Here is a 23,990-nt window from a genome sequence, read left to right as displayed (position 1 = left end):
CCGGTTTGCGCTCTCGGGGATTTACATCCCTGTCCCGTTCGCAGCCCGGGTGGAACTCTGGTTCTTCGAACTCCCTCTCGCCCTCCCGCTCCCTTTCACAGTCCCGTTTGCAAACAGATCTCTTTGAATCTCAGTGCGGGGTCCCTGTGCTTTGTACCCGTCCCGTTCTCAGCCCGGTGCGGGCTCCCGGCTCCCCGCAGCCGGCTCGGGGCTCCCGGGGCTCGGGGAATGGGGCGACCCCGAACTTCAGGAACCGGGGGCAGGGGGTGCAGAGGGTCCCACGCCACTCCCTGCCATGATTTTGCTCCGGTTTACACTTGCCCGGTACAAATACCCGAAAAACGGGAGAAAAGACCCCTTTCGGTGCGAGCTCCGGTGCGCGGGGCCGGGAGCAGAGAGAAGTCTCGGTCCCAGCGGGGGCTGCGCGGTGACACCACTACAAAAGCCCTTAGGACGGCTGCTCCCCTTGACCCCGACCTCGAGCCTGATTCAGGTCCCGCTCCCGGTCCCGATCCCGGTGCCGGTGCCGGTGCCGGGCGCCGAGCGGTGCCGCTGCAGCGCCGGTTCTGCCCGCTAGGGGACAGGCGAGAGTCCGGCCGGCGGCAGCGCGGGCAGGGCCGGGAATGGGAATGGGAATGGGAGCAGTTCTGTACTGGGGGAACAGGGAATGGTCAGCCTGGGGAATAGAAGGTTCCAGGGAGACCTTAAAATCCCTTCCAGTGCCTAAAGGTGCTCCCAGAGAGATGGAGAGGGACTTTGGACAAGGGATGGAGGGACAGGACAAGGGGGAGTGGCTTCTTGCTGACACATGGCAGAATTAGATGGGATATTGGGAAGAAATTCTTCCCTCTGAGGGTGCTGAGGCTCTGGAATAGGCTGCCCAGAGTGGCTGCACCCATTGCTGGAAGTGTCCAAGGCCAGGTAGGACAGGACTTGGAGCAATCTTTTTTAGCAGAAGGTGCCCTTGCCCATGGCAGGGGGTGGTACAAGATGAGCTTTAAGGCCCCTTCCAACACAGCCAGTTCTATGATAAAAATAAAATAATAATTTAAAATATATGTATAAAAAACCCAATTTACAAAAAAAAATCTTAGTAAAAGGTGATGCTTTGATAAGGTTCAGAGCAGCAGAAGCCTCACCTATAATACAGAGAGGGACCTCAGGGACAGCCAGAACACACAGACTGGGACAGAGAAGTGCCTTTCATCAGCACCACTTGGGAAATGGATGGTGCTGAGCTTCTCATCTCGCCTGAGCATGGTGTCACCTTTGGATATTAATTTAAACACCCTCAGAAGGCTTATGAAGGGATTGTGGCTGTCTGGAAGGGAGCAGCAGCTCAAACAGCCCCTGATGTCCCTGCCTGCAGGGAAACATCCTGCCCGGAGGCACAAGGACACTTGGAGGAGAGAAAGTGGGACAGTTTCCTGTGTTTATTCATCTGTGTGTGAGACAGCCAAGAAGTTTAACACTGAACACAAAGCCCAAATGTATCACCCCAAATAACAAAAAGATCATTTAATTGAAGCAGTTGATGGAAAACAACGGGGGGAATAGGAAGTGGCAACCTCTGGAGGACAGACAAATCGAATCTCCCGATCAGCATTTATTGCTGGCCGTACAACTATTAATAGAGTCAGGAACAGGTAAAAATAGCCTGCTTGAAATCTGCTCCTGGCTGACAGGGAAAAAAAATAATCCATTTGCTCCTTCTAAAGAGTTCTTTGGGCAGAGCATGCCAGGAGACAGATGTGCACTGGGATCCTGTGGGTTTGGTGGGGTGGGAGCAGAGGACGGGGTGTCAGGGGCCTGGGGTGGGTGGAGAGGAGCTGCTGGTGCTGGGAGCTCTCAGAGCAGAGGTTGTGGGCACTGCCTGTGCCCAGCTCCTCGTGGAGTCACGCAGAGCCCGAGCAGGGAGCATCACACAGCATCAGCTGAAACTCATCTCCTGTAGGAGCAAAGCCCATTTGCTGGGAGCCGCTGCCAGTGATTGATGATAAAGGATCCACCACGCTGCAAGGCAAAGCCTTCCCACAGTTATGACTCTTTTACAAATCACCACCTATTTCTGACCTGACTGCAAATAGCCCAAGGCTTAAAGCAGAGGCAGGCAAAAGGGCATTTCCCCCACGGCTGCCAGAGTTCGTCCCTGCTATTTGTGGGATGTTTTGCTCCTTGGCTGGTTTTGGAGGATAGAATCTCTTTGATGCATCAGCTCAGCACAGCCAGAGCCACAGGCAGGATGCTCTGCATGAACCCCAGCGACACCTTTAACAGAATCACCTCCAGCACAGATCAATCCTTGTTTTCTTGCTGTTTCCCTCCCTATTTTCACCCTCCTCGGTTTACCAGCCACCTGCCAACCAGCAAAACCCACCCTGTGTCCGCGAGCGAGTGGCTGAGGGAAGGGAATTCCACGAAAGTCACACAAACATCCCAGCGACAGAACACGAGGCTCCCCAGGGCCTGCCTTGGACGAGCTGTGCAGCAGCAGCAGAACAGAGCTCAGAGCAGCAGCACCACGGCAGAAATGTGGGAAGCAAAATGTTCCAGGAAGCAGGAGCAGCACCAGGGTGCCCAGCACAGGCACAGGCAAGCGGGGGATACTCGGAAAAGCACAATTACATCAGAACATGAGTTGGGTTTCTGAGTGTGCTGCGGAGCTGGGAAGGATCATCCCCCCGGGGCTGGGCTGGCCTGGGTTCACGGCCGGGTCCTGAGCAGGGGAACAGGACTGGGAGAGCCCAATATTGGTGCCCTTGTGCAGTGGAACAGGACTGGGAGAGCCCAATATTGGTGTCCTTGTGCAGTGGAACAGGATTGGGAGAGCCCAGTATTGGTGTCCTTGTGCAGCTGTCCCAGACACAGAGAGGGGCACATCCCACATCAGCTCCTTCACATCCCACCAAGGGCTCATCCCCACTCCAGCAGCTCACAGCATTCCCAGCCTCTGGAACAACCACGCACACGGAGCCCAGCCCAGCTCTCCTGGCTCCCCAATTCCTGCTTTTCTCACACGGAGCCAAGCCCAGCTCTCCTGGCTCCCTAGCTCTTGCTTTTCTCCCCCAGGAATGTGCTTTGGACAGGGCCCCTGTCCCTGGGGCTGCACAGCAAGCTGCTGTCCAGCTCCTTGCCCTGCTCCCAAAGAACCAGCGTGGGCTCTGCATTCCCAGCAGCTGCTGCTGGACACCAGGGATTTGTGGGACCCCCAATCCTGCCCTGGCTGCTCCCCCAGGGTGGGAGAGGAGGGGATGGCCAGAGGAAGAGGGGAGCAGCTGGGGAGGGAAGGGAAGGGAGGCTTGAGCCATAGTTCTTGCTTGTCCCCCTGAGGAAAAGCATCTGATTAAATCAAGATGCAGAATCCAGGGTTGCTATTCATTCCCTATATTATTAGCTTGTCTCGTTTTATTAAATCTCTTTAAGGCTTTTCAGAAGAAGCACGTAATTCCCAAAATATAATTTTTCCCAGATGAGATATGATGCAGAAGCTGCTCCTTCTCTGGGGAATGGGGGGGGGGGTGGCTTTATTTGTTTCCCTCCCCCACCCCCTGCTTCTTCAGCAACACTTTTCACGTCTCTTGATTCCTTTTAGCGCTTGGGATTTGATTAACAGAGAATCTGAAAGCCTGAGATGTCTCAAATCCCCAGTTCCTGGAGTCACCCAGGCAAGGAGTGCCAAGAGCTCCTTTGAGACACCATCCCAGTGCTCAGCTTGGTGCAGCTCTGAGCCAGGAGCACCTGGAAACCGCCTGCTCCCAGTTTCCACCTCCTTTCATCCCATCCTCTCGCCCACAGGTCATGCCAGCATGAACAAAGGTGTCTCCATGTCCTGGATGTGTCCCCAAACTCCAGCACCTCCTGCTCCCTTCCATAGAGCAGAGTTTCCTTCATCTCCTCTGGGATTAGGGAGAAACGTCCCCTGTAACCAGAGACAGGGATGAACTGGGGTTGGGATACAAGGCACAAGGCTCGGTGACCCCAGGGGAGGCATTGCTGGATTTCAGGAAGGTTCCCATGGGAATGGGGATGGTTGGCAGGGCTGGCAGGACGGAACGAGAGCCCAGGAGGAGGCAGGAGCGGGTGGGCAGTGCCAGGCAGGATCTGACCAAGGCAAGGGCAGCAGTGCTGAGGGCTCAGAGCCTGGAGATGTTTCCTGTCAGGTCCCACAGCAGCTCCTGAGGATGGAGAGGCTGTGCAGGGATGGAGAGTTGGGATTTGGGGAGTTTAGCTGGACAAAGGCTGAGCTGTGGCCAAACCCAGGACCCTCGAGGCTCCCTCGAGGCAGAGCCCGGCCCTGACATCCTGCCAGGACTCTGAGCCCTCCTGCAGCCCTGGCTGGGAAAGGAGCTGTGCTCCATAAACAGCTCCTCCCGAGGAAAATGCACCATGGAAAAAGCAGCACATTCCTGCCATTCTTCTCCTTTGAAACGGGATCCGAGGAGGATGCGGCTCACCGGGCTGTCTGGGGCGGCTTTTGAGAGTGAAAATTAAAGCAAACAGCGCTGGTCACTTGTCCTGTGCCCCATGGCAGGAGCTCTGTGCGTAAGGGCCCCTGGGGGGAAGGTGGAAATGGGCTGGGCTGGATGGAGCCTCCCCCAGCCTGTCCTGGTGTGTGGGGCAGGGACAGTGGCCATGGGGCTCTGCTGGTGCTGCTGATGCTCTCCAGCACTGGGGGAAATTTCAAATATTTCCCCAGACACCAGTGACACCTGGATCCCAGATACCTGAGCATGCAGCTGCCAGCTCCAACCCATCCCAAGCAGCTCAGCCCTGGGATGCCCATCGTGCCCATGGCATTTCTTTGGGCTCCAGCACTGGGGTTTCCTACATGGGAACAGTTTCCCACCAGGGCTGTTTTCCAAATTGCTTTGTGAGCAATTAAAATCTAAATTGTTTTCCCTACACAGCAGGGACAGAACAGGCTGGTTCATTCCCCAAAGAATAAATGATGCGAAGATAAATTCCGTGGTATCCCCTGTTCACCTTCTCTGCATTAAGGGATCCCCAATAAAGCAGTGCCCAAACCTCAAAGCTTATCTTTGCTTTTACATCAAATCCCAACCACTGGCAAAAAAGCCAAGGCTCTGCTTTAGGGTTGGGATGGGTTTGGGAGCCCTCAGCAGAGCCCTGAGCCCCTCAGTTCCAGCCAAGGTGCACACTCAGGGGTGGGAATGGAGAATTCCCGGTGCTGCCAATGCCACACGTGCCGCCCTGATTGCACCACGTGTTTATCTGTGTTTGTTTGCCACCGTGTTTATCCTGTGTGTAAGGGCTGATGGCTGTCCCTGCCCTGGGCAGGGCGGAGCAGCTTCCCTGGGCACAGCAAACACGGGGTTACAGGCGGTCACAACGGAGAGAATGGCCTTTGGGAATGTGGGAATGCATCCCTGCTCCCTGTGAGCCTTTGGGGATGTGGGAATGTGTCCCTGCTCCCTGTGAGCCTTTGGGAATGTGGGAATGCGCCCCTGCTCCTGGATGCCACCACCACCAGGGAAAGCACTGCAGGATGCAGCCTCCACCCCCCAAATTGCTCCTGGATGAAGCATTCTGTGAGTGTGGAGCTGGCCCCACATCCCCATTGCTGGGGTGTTTATTGCAGAGATGATCCCTCTCATCCCAAGGAATTGCCAGGGGCAGTTCCATGGAAGGGAGATGTGTGAGGAGCCATTGGAACAACCACGCAGAGAAAACCTCCATGAGGGTGCGCACAGAGGTGAGGCAGCACAGAGCAGTGACCTGGCTGACCCAGCTGTCCCTGCCAGCTAGGAGTTGAGATTTAACTCGTTTCTCCTTTCCTGGTGTGTTTGCTCTGGAGAAATATCCCAAACTTCAAAGGAAGTGTTATCTGTGGCGTCAGCACACAGCATCACGTGAAGCAATCCCCAAGGCTGCAAACAACCTCCCTGCCAAGCTCCAGAGGGCCCAGAGAGCCCCATCCTGGATTCTGAAGGCATGAAAATGGCCCCATGACCCCATTTCCAGGGACCCCATTTGGTCCCTGATGTCTCTGCAGAGCTGGGGCTGCATCCAGCTGCTCCTGGGGGTCCCACAGTGTGGATCTGTCCTTTGGGAGCAGCAGGACTCACCTTCTGACCCTGGCCACAGATCCACCCCTGCATCCATGCAGGATGTGTCCCAGCTGCAGCCAGGGAGAGGAGACAGAGCTGTGACACCACTTGGTGCTCAGCCTGAAGGTTTCACCCCCTCCCTGTGCAATCTCCAATTCTTGGAAATATTGGGCAATTGGAGAGGAATCACTTTTTTTTTTTTTACTTATAACCAAGGAGAGTCCCGTAATTCCTTGTTGTTAAATACCATAAAACAACATAAATAATAATGGTGTCTCTGTGCTTCCCTCCCTGCAGCACAGCAACACCTGGGGCTGGCCCTGGCCAAGGCCATCCCCTGCCCCAGGCAGAAAGGTGGGCTCAGACCCCATGAGATGGGGCTGGAACAACAACTTCCAGCTGCTCACCTTCAGGGAACAGAGCTGGTGCCTCTAAAACACCAAACTCAACTTTATGGCAGCCAGAACCAGCTGTGTGAAGGCAGAGATGTTTAATCTGTGCTGGCTGCTGTGGGAAGAGCTGCTCAAACCAGGGATGTGCCTGACACAAATCCCCATAAAGCCTCTTGTGCTGGAAATCAGATCAAGGGGGAAGGAGCCTGTGCAGCCACCCCAGGAGCAAATCCTGTGCTCATGGGGTGCTGTGGGCATGGCATGGAAGCAGCTCCACCACTGGGGTTTACGGTGATAGACACATGATTTAGGAGGCTGATATTGGCTGGGGAGGGGAATGGAACCACTGGGGTCCCTTCTGGCCTTGCAGGAGGGACTGGGAAAGGCACACATGGTCCCCAGACTGGGAATGAGACAGCACAAATGCAGCCCTCACTGTGTTCTCATTAGGAATAATTCTTCCCGTATGAGCACGTGCTTCTTCAGCAAATACTGATTTCACTTATCAACAAATCCAAGTTTATTGACATCAGAGACTTTGAGCCAGGACTGGCAACTCTGACATAAATTGTCTGAATAATGCAATGTATCCTCTCCTCAATGGTTGCTATGGGTACTGGGCCGGTTTAGCCTCCCTCTATAAACATTAGCTGTGAAGGGAATGTGGAAACTTATCTAAAAATAAAATACTATGCCCAAATCTTTGAGAGGAAGGTGGTTGAGATGGCAATAAAAAAATACATCTCTGTGTAATGGTTCTGAAGTGATGAAACACAAACACAGCATTTGGGAGCCCTTCCGCAGGAAATGGAGGCCGCACTGAAAAGAGAGCAACACTTTAATTCTGCTGAGCAATGCCTGCAGGGTGAGTGAATTACAACGTGGAAAAGCAGAGGGAAATGGAACCGTTTAGTGGAGGTGACACTGAGAGGAGGGAGCACCCTCTGAGGAGGGGACAGCGGTGCTGAGATGTGGTGCCACATTCCAGTGCCCCACAGGAGCCAGCAGCAGCACAGCTCCCTTCTCCAGCACCTGCTCCTTTGGCCATTTGCAGTTTATTTCTCAAACTGTTCTGGGAATCTGTGAAAACAGAGCCTGTGGCTGGAGCATCACCTCTGGAAGCTTTGTGTTCAAGGCAGGATTCAGCACTGGACAGTTTTGGGGCAGGCTGGTGGCAGGGGTGGAGGAGCACATCCATACCTGGCTGGTGCACGGTGTGGAAGGCAGAAACAAAGCTTTCCTTCTCTTCCCTCCCTCCCACTGCCCCTGCAAGACCGTGGAAAACAGCTGGAAGGCACTGGGTGGTGGGAAAGGCAGCAGGACCCAGGGAAAAGGAGGGGCTGGGGCATCAACCTGGCCTGGGTGGGATAGCTGTGAGGTGCAGACAGGGATTGACTCTTCCCCTGGGTCCTCTCCATGCTGGGGCTTCCCCACGGGACAGCTGCCATCCCTGCACGTCCCTGGGCTGTGCTTTAGGTCATACATTCACATTCCTGTGCTTTTCAGTCACTTTTCTCAGAGCCTTGGCAATAGTGTGGAGATGCTGCATGGGTGGGAAACTGCAGCTCTGGATGGGGAGGCTCCTTTCCCAAAAAAGAAGGGGTTGTTTTTTTGGGTTTGCAGCAGGTTTTGCTGTTGTTGAGCTCACAGCAGTTCCTTCCCCACCTGTGTTTGAATCCTCAGGGGCTCCTGATCTCTCTCCATTGCTGGCTCTGAGCTTTGCCTGCTTCTCGTGGCTCTGAGGCTGCACCTTCAGATGATCTTCAGGACCAGCTGCAGGTGCTGCTTCCATTTGCTCACAGCTCACTCATGAAAGGCCCCTGGTGCTTCCATCATTGCTCTGCTTTCCCTCCAGTCCACAGGGAATTGCTTTTTGCCTGCAGATCTCCAGTAATCGATGTGGGAGAGGAGGTGGGGAGGTCCCACCCTGTGGAACTCCCAGGAGAGCATCAGGAGCTGCAGAGACCTGGACAGAGCCCTGGGACAGGGACCTCCATCTCCCATGGCTGTGGCAAGGAGCTGCCACCACGCTCAGGCTGTTCCTCTGGTCACTTCCAGTGCTGCAGGGAGCTCAGCTGGCTCATTAAGGGTTGCTGGGTTAATTAGTAGGATACATCTCAGTAGGAAAATGGGCAAATTGGACAGAGTGGGGACCAGAGAGGAACAGGTACCCCAGAGAGTGCCCTGCAGAAGACAAAGGGACAAGAGTCCATTGGGGACCTCAGTGGTGCCACAGCAGCTCTGTCACAGCTGCAGTGCTGCCAAAACCTCAGCAGTGCCCTGGGATTGTCCCAGCTCCCCAAAAAGCAGCAGGGAAATGCACTGAGCGCTCCAAGGTGGCAATGAACCCCCAGGAAAGGAGCCTGGACAGGAGCTTGTGCTGCTGGAGAAGCTTTTGGCCCCCCAAACAAGCCTGGGCTGAGGTTTTAGGGGTGAGCCCACAGGCAGAAACGTTCCTGCCTCAGGCAAGGAGCATCTGGAGCAGGGAGCTCTGATTTCCCTGAGGGATGAGCAGGCACTCATGCCCCCTCACGCCATCCCTGCCACTCTCTGCAGCACCTGCCATGGCCAATAGTTGTATTTTTCTGCCTGATTCAGACGAAGCCTGGAGCCTCAAAGCTTCCCAGCAATTTTCCCTCGCGCTGATTCTCAAGTGTATAATCAAAACAATTTGGGGGCTGCTGGTCAGGTGCCAAGGGGCGGACACGACTGCTGCTGTGAAAACCGCTCTGCCTGGCATTCTGCACAGCCCTGGGGCTCAGATGCTTTGGGAAGGGCTCTGGAGGAGCCAGGGAAGGCAGGGCTGGGCTGGGGGGGTTCAGCAAAGCAGCCCCTGAAATGCTCCCATCAGCAAACCTACCTGGGGCTACTTGCTCTTCACTCCCTTCTGCTTCCTCCGATAGATCTCCTCTGTGAAAGGCCTGGAGTTGGCAGGGTGGGAATGTGGGGAGAGAGGGGGGCAAAAGAAGGGAGGAAGAATTAAAATCAAGGCTACTGAGTGCTCACCTTTGGGCCTACAGAATTTCTCCTGCACAGGTTGGCACAGCCTGGCTATTCCTGTGCCGTGGCAACCCTGCTTTCACCTCTCTGGATGGTGGAGCAGCTACAGGAACCATCCCTGTGCCAAGCAGGACAAGCTCAGCACACACCCAGAGTGCCCCTCATGCAGACCATGGCTCTCTGCATCTCCTCCTCCCTTGCAAACACAAAAGAGCTTTCCCTGCTGAAGTACAACTGCTGCTTCTGGGAGTTATTTTGTGCTGCTCCATCCTGTGCTGCTGGCTGGGCTATTGTAGTGCAAAGCAGCAGAGAAGCCCATCCAAGGAACTACAAAATGCAAGGGCTTCTTGTAGGGGGCTCTTGTGAAGACACAATGAGTCCTCTCACTGCCTCCCTTATTGTTCTTCTATAGACAGAATCTGGCACCCAAAAGGAAAAAAAGGCCTCATTTTGATAAAAATAAAAAAAAAAACCCACACAAATGTTCCTAGAACTCAGCAAATAGCTTCGGAGTGGAATGTGCCCATTATCAAAACAATTGAAAAAAATTCCTCTGTTTTCCTTCTTCCTCGCTGAATCAATAGGAAAAAAAAAACATTTCTACTTGTGCAGTTCTCTGAAAGCTCGAGAGTTAAAGCTGGTAGAAATAATTAGAAGCTCTCCAGTTGTGCACAGCTACTCACCCCTCATACAGCACAGCAATTGTGTAGGAAATTGCCACTACAGCTGTCAGCAAAAGGCCAGCTGGGCTGGCGTGCCTGTTTTGAAAGAGAAGGAAAAGATCAGGTAAGTACAGGGGCTTATGCAAGACCTGGTTGAGAAAGTGAAATGAGACACTGGGCTGCAGAGAGCTCTCACTTGCTCATTAAACAGAAGCAAACAAAAGGGTTGGGGGTTTTTTTTGTGCTTAATGTTAACTGTTTTAGACAGATGTTATTTGGCAAAGGCTCTTCCCCAGCCTCCTTCAGCGACTTCTTTTAAGTCTGATCCTTGTACGTCTCTGCTGTGAGAGCTCCAGCTTTGAGGCTAAATCCTGAGATTATGGGGCTGTTTAAGGGCTGAGCAGCTGCTGACACACAGCTGCAGCTCCTGTGCTCTGAGGGACATGGCTGGTGTCCCAAAAAGCTAAGCCACCCGGGGTACAGGGGACACCAAGCAGCCAGAGCAGTGCGTGGCACCACACACATGCAGGTGGTGGCTCAGCCAGAGCAGGGATGGGGATGGGAAGGGATGGGAAGGGGTGGGAAGGGATGGGAAGGGATGGGAAGGTCCATTCCTGCACTGGGGCTGGGTGCTGCGGGCTTGGTTCACTTTTAAACCCATTTCAAGGTGTTTCAGGAACGTGTCCTCCAGCCAGATGTCACCAGGCACAGCATGGGGGACCAATGCCACCTCTGCTCCTCACTGTGTGGTTATGGGGAGAGATGACCAAGAACTGAGCACACAATGCAGATGGCTGCTCCTTTTAGCAGAGGCTTAGGGACTAAAAATCCCCATCACCTCCTGCTCTGAAGAGAGGCGTCACAGAATCCTAATCATGGAATGGCTTTGATTGGAAAGGATCTCAAACCTCATCTCATCCACAATTCCAGCCTGATCCAAACTCTCTCCAGCCTGGCCTTGCACATTTCCCCACCAAGAACCAGCTAAATACTTTATTTGCTGACAGCCAGCTCTCACCCCTCTCAGAGCTGCCACCAGCAGTTAAAGGCAATCACCAGTGTCCTAATTAAGGGGGACAATTAAGATAAACTTTAAAGTTTCTTCCAACCCAAACCACTATGTGATTTTATGAGGATAAACATCCCACAAGCCTGGTGCAAGGTGACTTGTGCTGCTGGGAAAACACAGCTGCAGAGAGAGACTGAACTACCTAAACCCCACACTGGAGCCACTTTCAGGTACCACCCAGCCTGGAGAGGCACCCACAAATCTCCATTTTTGCACCATTTTCATTCTGCAATAACTTTTTCCCTCATTAGGAAGCTTCGGGCAACTTCCTTCCCTCCCAAGCCCCTGCTATTACATGCTTAGTCATGTCTCCTTCTTGATTCCTATCAGAGAGAACAAATTTACATGATTGTTTGTTGACAGCAAGACCTCTAATTGCATCATTTGGCTGCAGCTCCAGCTCTGATTTGCACAGCCTGTTGCTGTGAGTTAGAACACTTCCCTAGCAGAGGCACACAAAGCTGTCCCCACACGGTGAATGCTCCACTTGTCTGCCAGGAGAAATGAGGCTGCTCCACACAGGTGATGAGCAGCATTTGGGTGAACTGTTCCTGTCCTCTTACGAGCCTGACCTACATATTGGGCCACATCTGATTGCAGCAGCAGTGATGAATCAGCCAGGAAGGGTTTGTTGTCCTGCCAGGACTTTGTTTTGGGTGGGAAGTCTGTCTGTCTGTCCCCAGCCTTGCTGCAGATCCCCATGGCTGGGGGTTGTCACCTCCACTTGATGCTTTTAAGGCTGGGCTGGAGTGAGAGAACAGGCTGGTGTGTTTTCATCCCTTCTGGATGAGGATGGATCAATCCTTTGGGTTCTGATGCCATGATGAAGAGTGTGATGATCCCCAAGAGAAGACAGATGTGCTCTGTGTTTTAGGTCTGGCCAGAATCAGACAGCTGCAGGAATCCTTCAGCACCCTCCTGCTGCCACCAGGATGGGACATCAGCTCTGGCCTCTGAGGGAGACACCTGACATCCTCTGAAAGCCCTGGGACCTCAGGAGAAAGCATGGACCCCCCAAAAAATCCACCAATGGAGGGAGTCCAGAGAAGGGAGCAGAGCTGGGGATGGGTCTGGAGCAGCTGAGGGAGATGGGGGGCTCAGCCAGGAGAAAAGGAGGCTCAGGAGGAACCTTCTCACTCTCTCCAGCCCCCTGGCAGAAGGGTGAAAACAGGGATACAACCAACAGGAAAAGAGGAAATGGCCTCAAGGTGCCCCACAGGAGGTTGGATATTGGGAAAATTTCTCCCCTGGAAGTGCTGTGAAGGCCTGGCACAGCTACCCAGGGCAGTGGTGGAGCCACCATCCCTGGAGGCATCTAAAAGCCACGGAAATGTGGCATCTGGGGACATGTTTTAGTGCTGATCATGGCAGTGCTGGGTTAATGCTTGGGCTCGATGATCTTATCACTCTTTCCCAACCCAAACGATTCTGTGGCTGTATGAACTGAGGTCCCAGGGAGGAGAAACAGCCAAAAGCCACCGTGAGCAGGGCTGTGCTGAGCTCCCCCCAGGCAGGTGGGTGGGCTATTGGTGCCACTCTGCACAGCTCCAGCAATTTGTTCACAGCAATTATTTGTCACGCCTCGCTGGCCTTAATGGTGGCAGCTTTTAACGAGAAAAGGAGGCAATCACTGCTGTCCTGAGCTGCCTGCAGCTGCTCCTGCCCAGAACTGTGCTGGGAGAGCTCAAGGAGAGGGGTGAGGAAGGGATTCTGCGACAGAAACAGCTCAGGGGGTTGCAGTGGATTCTGCAAAGGTTTAGGAAGCAGTTTGATGCTGATTTTAAAACAAATAAAGATCTCATTATAATTCCTCCTGGTCAAATCCCTACTTCTGCTGTGGGGGGACTCATCCTGCCGCAGCTCTGCCCCACTCCCCACAGCAATATAAACATTTCCCACAGCAATATAAACATTTCCAGGGTGCTGCTGCAGACCCTGTGGCCAACAGCACTGCCTCCCTTTGGCATTTAAACCCTGCACCATTCCCCAGGATTTAAACCCCATCCAGTGCCAGGAAGGGAAGCAGCCAGCCCTGACAGGACCTGGGGGGATCTCAAGAGAACTAGCAGCAACAAGGCTCAGTGGAGACAGGAGAGAAACCATCAGCTTTCCTTATTACCAGGGGCTGCACACATGGCTGGAAAAATGACCAGAACGTGGCAAAGCACTCCATTTTTCCCACCCAAGCAGAGGAGAGGTGGTCACAGTCAGGAGCACCAGTGCAAAACACCCAGTGATAACAGCCTGCAACACTCTATGGGCTCCTGAAGTAACACAGCCAGGGTTTTGGTTTTTTTTTTTTTTCTCCTGAGCAAATAAATAAAATGTGATATTAAATGAGAACCACATCAAACTTGTTAGACTGAATAGAGTCTATTGCTCATTTGCTGCTAAATTACAGCCTATTCATTTCCTCCTAAGCAGGCTATTAAGCTGTGCTGGAGCACACAAGGAGTGTTTCGGAAGTGTTTTCACCGTGGGCTGGGGGAAAGGGTGGCTTGGCTTGTTTTGCCTTTTTCAGCGTAATTGCAGGGTCACACTGCTCCCCAGCAGCAGTGCCCTGCCCCTGCAGAGTGACACCCTGCATGAATTTGGCCCTGAGTGTTGATTTTTCCACGTGCAGAGCCTGCCAAGGACCGTGTTCACTGCAGAGCATTCGCTGATCCCCCTCTCCCCCAGCACTTGGCCGCCGTTTATTTTTCTCCAACAAACGCTGCGAGTGTTTCGAGACAGCACAAGATTTTCCACGCACCAAAATAGCCAGGGGGGCAGAAGTCAGGGCAGGCTGCACCTTCCCTGCCATCCCAGAGTGTCTTTTTGGCCCCAAATGCAGCCTGGCACCCCATGCCCTGCCGAGAGACCCCAGAGTGACCCTACACACCCAGGTGTGTGCAGGGGCTGGTACTCACATGAGGGACCAGCCCAGGTAGATGGCAGTGCTGCCCCAGTACATGGGGTTATCCAGGACGCTGAAGGGGAAGCTGGTCACTTTTTCCTCCATCAGGATGCCAAAGTAATCACCTGAGAGCAAGCAGAGAGAGCTTCTGGTTAGGCTCTATGAAATTGGGATTCATGGGGGGTTTTGGCACACTGATACCCTCCCTGTGCCACAGGGCATCCCTGCCAGGGTACACAGCACAGCACTGACTTCCAGGCTGAGGAAACAGCAACAAAAACCTGTTTGTTTACTCTGTGCCTATCAGCTTTTCCAGGAATGGCTCTTTGCCCACAAAAGGCTCCTGCATTGCAATGAGGTTGTGGCAGCCACGTCCCTCATCAGGACACAGCTCTGGAGGTCCCAACTGGTTAATTCTGGATTTCTCATTTGTAAAATTGCCTGTCAAATGCCACTCCACGAGGAAGCAAGTGCATGGGATCGAATCCATTTAATGTGAAAATAAACCCAGTGCTGTGAAATGGTGTTTGGAGCTGTTTTCATCATGACCAGCACAACCAAATGCCCTCATCCATAATGTCACTCTTATCTCATAGTTCAGAGAATTTCTCAGAATTTCAGAAAATAGCACCTCTGCCTACAAAACACTCAGTTATTGGCACAATGATGATGGTGATAATGGGTGATTGTCATCTGTAATGAGGAAAGCTTTCAGAACTGTCAGCATCGAACCAGCTCCCCATCTACCTTGGAGTAATCCTTCCACCCTGCTGAAAGGAGCTTGGGAAAGAAACGACAGGGAGATGTGCAGCTTGTGAGCAACATTTCAGAGGGGCAAAGGGCCAGGATGCAGATCTCTGCTTCTGTTGGTCTTACAAGTGAGACCACAAAGCACCACATCTACATGACTTTTAAATCCCTCCACTGCCCTGGGCACCCTGTGCCAATCCCTTTGGTGAAGAATTTTTTCCTGACATCAAATGTCAACATCCCCTGGAACAATCTGAGGTCATTTCCTCTGTCCCTGTCCCTGGGAGTAGAGCCTGGCCCCTCTCTGGCTGCCCCCTCCTGTCAGGGAGCTGTGCAGAGCCAAAACTTCCCCCTGAACCTCATTTTCTCCAGGCTGAGCCTCTCCCAGCTCTTTCAGCTCCTCCTGGTGCTGCAGCCCCTTGCCCAGCTGTGCTCCATCCTGCTCCATGTCCACAAGCAGTGGTCCATGAGGAGCAGCCTGTCCCTGAGCCACCAGCCCAGGCTGAGCTCCCAGCCCTTCCCTGACCTTGGGCAAGGCTCCTCTGGCCCTCCAGGTGCTATTGTGCACTGATCATAACATCAGTCTTTCTCAGAGCACAGAGGGAGGTGAGGATTAATGTATGGTGAGAAAGTGCTCACAAATCCAGATGAAAGGCATTACAGGAGTGCAAACTATTCAAGGTTATTATTATTACCTGGATCGTGGTGTAATTTCTTTGACCTCACATGGCGCTAAAACATTTATTTCTAAGGATAAACAGCCCCTGCCCAATTACACAATGCTTTTGGGTTTTAACTGCAGGCCACTAAGTGAGATAATTGCCTTGTATTCATGCTATATGTTCTCACAGTTACTTGGCAATACATCTCCGAGATTGTTCTGGTAGAAAGAACACATCACCCCCTGCCACAGCCCGTTTCTGTGCTTTCTTATGTGTCAAAAAGCTTCATTCTCCCTCGCCCTTGAGCTGAACACCTCATTCCCCACACGGCCCTGGCACTGAGGGGTTCCCACAGAGCCCTGGCTCCGTGGGGCTGGCAGGGGTTTGTCAGTGCCCAGCCCTGGTGGGGCTGTGCAAGCCTCCAGGCAGGCTCCCCACGAGCAGCAGCACACAGGCAGCTCCCCAGGAGCTTTCCCAATGCAATCTCTGCCTCTAAACCTGCACAGGTCAGTGAACATGACCACCAGAAAGGTGGTTTCCATGTGTTTGTGTTCAGAGAAGTGCTCAGGGACAGGTCTGTGTGTGGTGCTGCACAGCATCACCCTGGGCATCTCCTGTGCCTTCACTGAGCCCTCAAATCAGGAATCAGCTCCTTGCCAAGCTGAGGCCCTTTGGCACCTAAAAGGAGCTGTTTTTTGCTGGAGGTTTGTGCAGCCATCTCACAGCTCAGGGTGGGATCAGAGCAGCAAAAAGCCACTCTGCAAGGTCCCTCAGAATGCCTGGAGCCCGGGCTGGAGCACCACCTGTGCCTCACCCCAGAGAGCTGTCAGCTTCTCCAGGCCCAGCAGCACTTTGGCAAAGCCAGATTGACTTGAAATCTTGGTGAGTGCTGGAAGAAATGTCACTGGGGTAGGAGGGTATGAGCAGATGGGCTCAGACAGGCAAAGCAGCCTTGAGATAAGCTCAGCCCTCATCACTGTGTCTTTTGGGAAACAGGGCAAAAAAGGAGGGTGCTGAAGTGATGCTGAAGTGATGCCTGAATGCCAGTGAGGGCACAGCATGGGGACAGGGCACCAGGGGTGGCTCTGCCAGGGACAGGGGCCACATCCAGCTGCTGCCAACAGCACCTGGAGCTGGTGCTGCTGTGCTGGAGATGGGGTGGCACAGCCAGGCTGCTGGAGAAGGGTGACTCACACAGCTCCCACTGCACCACTGAGCCCACACGAGAGAGACAAAGTGTTCTGCAGCTGCTCCAAAGCCTAATGTGCTGTAAGGAAGGAATTCAACAGGAAGCCCTGTGCCCTGCCTGGTTCAGCTGTCACTGCTGTAGAAAAACCCACAAAGGGTCAAATCCAGCTGCAGTAATTTTTGAAGTGCCTGTTGTCAGAGGCTCTCTCAAAACTTCTCTTGAGCTCAGATGTCAGCAGTGAGAAGAAGCTGAATTCCTCTCCTTGCCAAAGCAGTGCAGCCCTTTGCTGTGTGGAGTCCTTGCTCCTCCTGCAGCACCAGGGCAGCACTGAAATCCTGCATGGATGTTGGAAATACCAATCCTGAGAGTCCTGAGCAAGAAAATATCCCACATGAGATCCTCAGAGACCTGCAGACCTGCTGTTTTCCCCTTGGCTAGGCAACAAACCACACTGAGGGCCATTCTCCATTAAGAGTTTGCTGACTTGGACTCATGGGGTTTGTGTAGAGTGGAGAAGCTGTTACCAGAGCCAGGATGGATCCTCTGTGGGCTCCAGCTGGGTCATGGCTCCGTCCTGCAGAGGTCCTGAGCCACACTGGCATGTGTGGCATGTCCCCAGCCTGACTCAGCTCTGCCCTGGTGCCCGTCATGCCCTGCTAGCAGAGAGAGCTGCTCCTTGCTGTGTGAGCCCAGGGCAGGGAGGATGGAGCAGAAATGCCTTATATGGACCCCTAGCACCCACCTCTGCCCTGCCCCAGGGATACAGATCTGAGGGCCAGGGCCCTCTCACCTCTTACGCCGAGCCTGACTCACTTGTTTGCTTTTTCCCAGCGGTTCAAGGCCAGTGGATGCTCCTGGTGGGATGAATCAGGCTTTACGTAAACAACCCCAGATCTGGCTGAACTTCAGGAGCATTCAAGCAGCTCTTGTTGACGGGTACTCCTGTGCCTGGCCCTTCTGGACATCTCTCCACAGGCACAGCATCACTTCAGGGGCTGCTGGGGGCTTTGGAGGATGCTGAGGGACAGGGGTGGGACAGGCTGCACACGGAGGGTGAGGGCAGATGTTTAGGAGTGCTGAGCTCTATTTCTGGCAGCAGGATTTTGGCCAACTCAACACATTTCTTTGCAACTCCACTTGAAACCAGGAAGGCTTATTACATCCCTCTCTTCTTCCTAGCGACGCCACAGGAGCTAATTGAATTTGGTTTGTAAAGCACTTGCAAAAGCACAGCCTAAATGAGGTGTCAAAGCTGGGGCTGTGATTATTTCAGCCAGCAGGAGCTGCCCCTTTCCTTGGATATTTATTGTTCCTGTCTCTACTTTATTTTTATGAATTCCACACATACTGGCATGTTTTCAAAGTCAACAATGCTAACAGAATTACGCTCTAAATGTGAAAGCAGGCACAGTGGAAAATGCTTTCTGCCATAAAGCGGGAGATAAAAGGATCTGTCAACGAACATCAGGTTTATTGCAGAGGGGAGAGCAAACAACATCCTGCTCCAGCACGTGTGATGAGCAGGTGGGCGCTTGGAGCTGCTGGACAGCTCACACACGCTGTGCCAGTGCCACTTGTGAGGTCTGGAATTTGGGGGGGCCTTTCTGGAGGGTGTTTGGGCTGGCAGATGAGCAGCTGTGCTCCAAACCTCCAGGTGTGATGCTGGAGGTGATGGGATTTGCTGTACAAAACCACTGTGCCATCCCCTCTGTGCTAACAGCAGGGCTGGGTCCCGCTTTGGTATCATAATGACAAATTGGTATCATAATGACAAATCTAACAAGGACGAGGAAAGTCCTGCAGGACTCTGCCCTAGCAGGAGATCCCTGCAAGGATTAAATGCACTTTCTGGTAAAGCTGCTGGATTTTCAGTGCTTACCCAGGAAGGTCCCAGTGAATCCCAGTGCTAAGAAGCTGGAGGTGACAAACAAGGTCCCTACAGCCATGATGGCCAAGCCTGAGTAGTAGGTCCAGTGGCAGTCCCAGCCCTCCAGCTTTGGCTGGCTCTTCACGGCTTCTGTGAAGCTGTTGGGGAGACAACAAGGGCTGTTAAAAGCAGCAATTCATAATTAACATCACTCACGTCTCCCTGGGAGATGTGCAGCTTTAGGAAGCTGCTGAGGAGGTCCCCTCTTCAGATCCCTTTTTCCTACTCAACCTCCCAATGGGAGAAGCAATCAGCTAAAGACTGTGAGGAGCCAGGGCTTGACCTGGGGCAGCTATTTCTACTCACAACCCTTGCTCACACCTGGAAATACCACTCCCACTGACTTGTGATATCAAATTCTTTGCCTTATTCACCAAATCCCATTTTTCATCTTGACTGAGAGCTCTGGGACAGACGCCCTTGCAAACGCTGGAGGCTGCGATGCCTGGAAGGGCTGGGAACAATTGGCTGGATTATCTCGTGCTCCCACCCCCGTTCCCCTCCATCAAAATATTTTGCAGCTTTCATGTGTGAGCCACGTGCCCAGGAGTGATTCACGGCTGGAGCTGGCAGTCAGGGGGAGGATTGGAACAGCAAAAGGAAAATACGAGAGACGAGGCGTCCTCGAGTGTGAGCACAGCTCCTCCCTCCCAGGCTGGGGCAGGCATTCTGGGTCTGGCCTTCCAAATACTCAATTTATGATTGGAATAATGGCGAGCCCTCCCTTCAGCCCCTGAGCTCTGCCCAGGGCAGGGCTTGGCAGGCTCAGCATGGCACACGGCTCCCACACGAAGGCGCGGTGACAAAGGAGACAACGCTGTGATTAAAAAACACCATTAATAACACGAGAGGAGGTAACAGACCCACAGAGCTCTACACAGTGTTTCTCCACATGTTGTTGACACATGAGGTAGGAAACTTTGAGCCTTTTTTTAATGAGCACCCTGGAGGCTGAAATTCAAGTGGAATAACAGCTCTGCTGCGCCTCTGGCCACCACTGTCTGTCAGGGCCAGGAGTTATTCCTGCCCACAGGCCTGGGCTCCTCAGCTGGAAAGTGCTTCCATAATGCTACCTGCAGGGCTTTTTTCCCTGGAGTCCATCTTCCCTAAGCCCTGCAAACCTCTGGACTTTCCCTCTTGCACAAATAAAAGCCAAGAGAGACAGTCCTGCCTGCGTGGCTGAAGGCCAGGCAGCTGGAACCACATCTTTCAAGGGACTGATGGCAAGTTCATGCACCAAGCAAGCCCTGCATAATACTTAACTCTGTGGTTTAGAAACCTGGATGATATCCTGTGCTCACTTTGAGCTTGCTCCCACTAGGCTTTCTATTGTTGAGGAGTTTTTAGGAGCCCAGCACAAGACATTCAATCATCAGTTTGGATTGGAGCAAGGAAACAAAACATGGAATAAAAGTAATACCCTCAGAACCGAGCAAAACCACGGCAGTTGGGTGATTTACACCCTGGAAATTACAGGGAAATTCCTTTTCCCAGGAGCCAAGCACAGACAGAGGAACAGCAGCGTGGCCCCAGGCAATGCAGGCACAGTCCCCAGGGCTGGCCCTCCTCCAGTGCCCAGCACAGCTCCCTGTGCTCACAAGGCTCACACTGCCTTGGCTCAAAATCATTTCTGATGGGAAGACACAAATCTGGCTGCACAGGGAAGCAGCAGCAGCTGCAGAATCCTTTGCATCATCTCTGTGATGGTTATTTTTAAATGACACAAGTCTCCTCTACGAGGAAGCCAAAAAATCCGTGTCCCTGTCACCAGCACTGGCTGGGTTTGGGAGGAAAGCAATGCCCCTGAAGGGATGTGCCTTTCTGCCTGAGGAATCCTGGCCTGGCTGTGCACTCCAAACACACCCTGGCATCCCTGGGGATGCTCTGCAGCTCTTTCCTCACACAGAGGAGGATGTGCCTTCCACAGCATGAGGGTTTGGCTCCGCATCTGGCCAGGATATCCAGAGGGCACCAGCACCAGGAAGGATTTCTGATCCTCAGGGAGGCAAACCTAGGACAGCAATGCTGTGCTGGAACCCACCTGGATCCCAGGCATTGGCAAAGAGATGGCAAAGCAGAAAGGGGTACAGCAAGAGCAAAGCCCTCAGAGCCTGCTTCTTGCTCTGGATGAGCTGGATCCACACCCTGATCCACATCCCTGGGGCTCCTCTGTCCCATGCTGATGACCTGACTCGGTCTCGGAACATTGAACAAAGATGGCTTCAAGAACACAAACTGGTTGGCTGGGAATCAGCACTGGAAGTTTTGCAACCAGCACATGGTTTGGTTTGTTTTGGCAAAGCTGTCTCTCCTGCTCCAGATGATCCCATCCTTCCTCTCCATGGTCGGATAGGCCTGCATTAGTTATTCTCATCAGCATGTCTTGCTCAGTTCCCTGCTGTCTGGCTTACAGCTAGGGAGGGAGGTGTTTGCAGGGAGATAATGGACTGCCTTTCCCTCTAGGAATGGTTTATATCTTCCTAAACACACTCTGTATTTGCATTAAACATGATGCACTCAGGAGTTTTCAGAATTGGTAAATAAACCTTTTAAGCATTTATGATGCTGGGCCGTGACAAGCAGCACGGAGCCATCAATTATTGCAGCATCCACCAGGGTGAGGGAGCCTCCCTGGCAGGGAAGGACAAGGTTTTGGGGCATTTCCCTTGCTAGGGAGCTGGTCTCCTGAAATATGACATATTTCAGTCTGTCATGAAACCAGTCCCTTCTTCATGTGCCTCTGAGTCACGTTGGTGACAACATTTATTTCAGGCTCAGGACAAGGCAGCAGCACTGCTCAGCATCCAAGGGACATCAATTAGAGCCAGGCTTTGTCCCAGTAGCTGGAACTGCATTCTGTGCTGAGCTGAGCCATTGCCATGGTGAGGAGCATCCCTCCCTCCTCCGGCACAGGGGAGGCTGAGACCTACTTTGGTCACATCCCTGGCTGCTGTCATGAGGATGCCTGTCCCCATGGCAGGGATTGGAAGATGCCCCCAGCTTTTGAAAAGGGAAAATAGGGCAGTGGGGCTTCCCCTGACACCTTCCCACATTTGCCAGTTTGAAGCATGATACCAGAGGCACACATTCTGCACCAGCTGGGAAAAGCTCAAATCTTTCAAGTCTGCTTCAAACTGGCAGATTTGGCTAATTCCTGCCAGGATAGGAGTAGCCAAAGCAGTGGGAATTGTTCTGCCCACCCTTCCCAAAAACAGAGTGGTGCTTGCTCAGACACTCAGAGGGTCTTATCAGTGCTCTGTGGCAATCCCAGGATGGTTTGAGTTGGAAGGGATCTTAAAGACCATCCAGTTCCAAGCCCTGCCATGGGCAGGGACACCTTCCACCATCCCAGGGTGCTCCAAACCCCACCCGTATATCCCTACATTATCCAAACTATTTGTCATCAATACACTTTCAATTAACGTTCCTCTATATTTCCTACTACCAAAAATAAAGATCAACCATCATCATCACTCCACAACCATCCCCAAACACACATAGAACTAACCCCAGAACTGGGGTTGGACACTTGGACACTTCCAGGGATGGGGAAGCCACAGCTTCTCTGGGCAACCTGTGTATCCTCATAAAACATTTCCTCATAAAAAAATTCTTCCTTATATCTAGTCTGAACCTCTCCTCTTTCCTCTTTCTGTCTGCCACATAATATACCACAGGAACTGGAAAACCACTCAAAGTGGCTCTGCACTATGGGGATGGACATGTCACACCAGTGGGTTCACAGAAGAAAGTGGGAGTGAGGGAAAGGGGCAGCAGATCCTCTGGCTGGGACACGGACAGGACGTGCAGCCAGGTTTGCACAGCAGGTGCTGATTTATTCAACCAGAAAACTCAACGAGTCACAGTCCTAAACACATCCCCAAAGGCCACGTGGAGCAGGAAGAAAACACAGAAATACTGTACTCAAAGAGAAGCTGAGGTTTCTAGGTCTTGTTGGGAGCATCTCAACAGTGGCCCCCACCAAGTGCATTTTGTCATCCCTCTCCTCCAAAGGAGGACAAAGACCTCGTCCAGCAAACTGGGTCGCTGCAGGGAGCAGCCCAGCAGTGCTGCCTGACTGATCCCAAAAAGCAGCCTGGAAACTGGGGCTGAGCAGCACAATTGGAGCAGAATTGGGCCAGGGGCCAGCAGGCAGCAAGGAAGCAGCAGTGGAACAGGCAAGCAGGGTTCTGGTGACAACAGCCACCACTGCAAGGTGCCACAGTCACCGTGTGGGGCGTCTGTCTGTCCCCCACGCTGGAGGTTTTGTTCTTCTTGGCTAAAGGAGGCAACAGGGATAAAAATTACCCAGTGGTGCCCAGCAGCACAAGCTGCAACAAAAGATCTTGTTCATTAGAAAACAGCAACCTCAACAGCACTGAAATCGTCCTGCCGATACCACGGGCAATTGTCAGCCCGGTCATCATCCTCACAGCTTCTTCTGCCAATAATGACTTTGCTTTTCTGACAGCACTGGGGTGTGTGTGTTATTTAGGTCAGCTGGGGGCTGTGGCAGCTTCTCCCCCTGCCTTACATCCGAGCTGTGAGGTTTCCTCATCTGGATGCCGTGGGCAGGAGGTGCTGTTGGCTCCCTGGAGCTTTTCTGAGCAGGTATCAGATATTTCTGGCACTCAGCTCACAGGGGGCACCAGCTCTGTCAGGCCATGCTCGATTCCCATCACCAACCTTGGTCACTTCTGCACACAGGGCCCTGTGGTTCTGGGATCGATGCCATTTACAGCACACTCATTCAGGTGCCAGCTCACAAAATTAAACAGGATTGAGGATAAGGTGAGAGGCACTACCTGGCAATGACAAACAACCCCTTTTCTGTGTAAAATCCCATCCCAGAGCAGATTTATTTTCCTGGAAGCATCAGCTCCGAGTGAGAAATCCACACAGGAGTCAATATCCAGAGTGTGGCATCAATGCTGGACTTGATGCCAGGCTGCAGATGCCAGGGGCACTGGCTGGCACAGCCTCTGTGGGGTCACACTGAGACACCCCAACACCTGCAGCCCTCCCAGTCAAGGTGTGCATGTGGGTGCTGCCTTTAAGCTCAGGCAAACATCCTGAAACCCTCGAGGAGGGAGGCTCAGAACCTCCCTGTGCACCTGCCCAAGGGTGGGGAGGGTGCCAGGGTGTGCCAAAGGCAGTGCAGGGAGGTTTGAAGGCAGTGCCAGTGGCTAATTGTGAGTAAACTGATACAGGGAAAGATACCAACAACGTGGTGAGGGAGGAGAGAGAGACAGTGGATGTGAGTTTGGAGGACAGTGAAGGTTGTCACGTCCCATGTCACACAGATAACAGCCACAAACGGCACACAGTTCAAAAGTTCAGGAGTTGTTTTCACAGATTAAAACCTCGGTGATGGA

General features: G+C 52.9%; 1 protein-coding gene across 3 annotated transcripts in view; it reads right to left on the bottom strand.

Annotated features, from left to right (window-relative positions):
• Positions 1-7,280: 7,280 nt before the first annotated feature.
• The window catches only part of PEMT (phosphatidylethanolamine N-methyltransferase), a 42,057-nt gene continuing 25,347 nt past the window's right edge, over positions 7,281-23,990 (bottom strand). For all 3 annotated transcript variants that reach the window (XM_074552674.1, XM_074552675.1, XM_005487442.4), the window contains exons 4-8: positions 18,568-18,713; positions 14,101-14,212; positions 10,144-10,218; positions 9,321-9,381; positions 7,281-8,644 (exon numbers count right to left, since the gene is read on the bottom strand). In XM_074552674.1, coding sequence (XP_074408775.1) covers positions 9,327-9,381; positions 10,144-10,218; positions 14,101-14,212; positions 18,568-18,713 — 388 coding nt within the window. In that variant the 3' untranslated portion in view covers positions 7,281-8,644; positions 9,321-9,326. The remainder of the gene's footprint in view (positions 8,645-9,320; positions 9,382-10,143; positions 10,219-14,100; positions 14,213-18,567; positions 18,714-23,990) is intronic.

Source organism: Zonotrichia albicollis, chromosome 16 (genome assembly GCF_047830755.1).
Source record: "Zonotrichia albicollis isolate bZonAlb1 chromosome 16, bZonAlb1.hap1, whole genome shotgun sequence".
NCBI lineage: Eukaryota > Metazoa > Chordata > Aves > Passeriformes > Passerellidae > Zonotrichia > Zonotrichia albicollis.
This window is presented reverse-complemented; position numbering and strand designations above follow the sequence as displayed.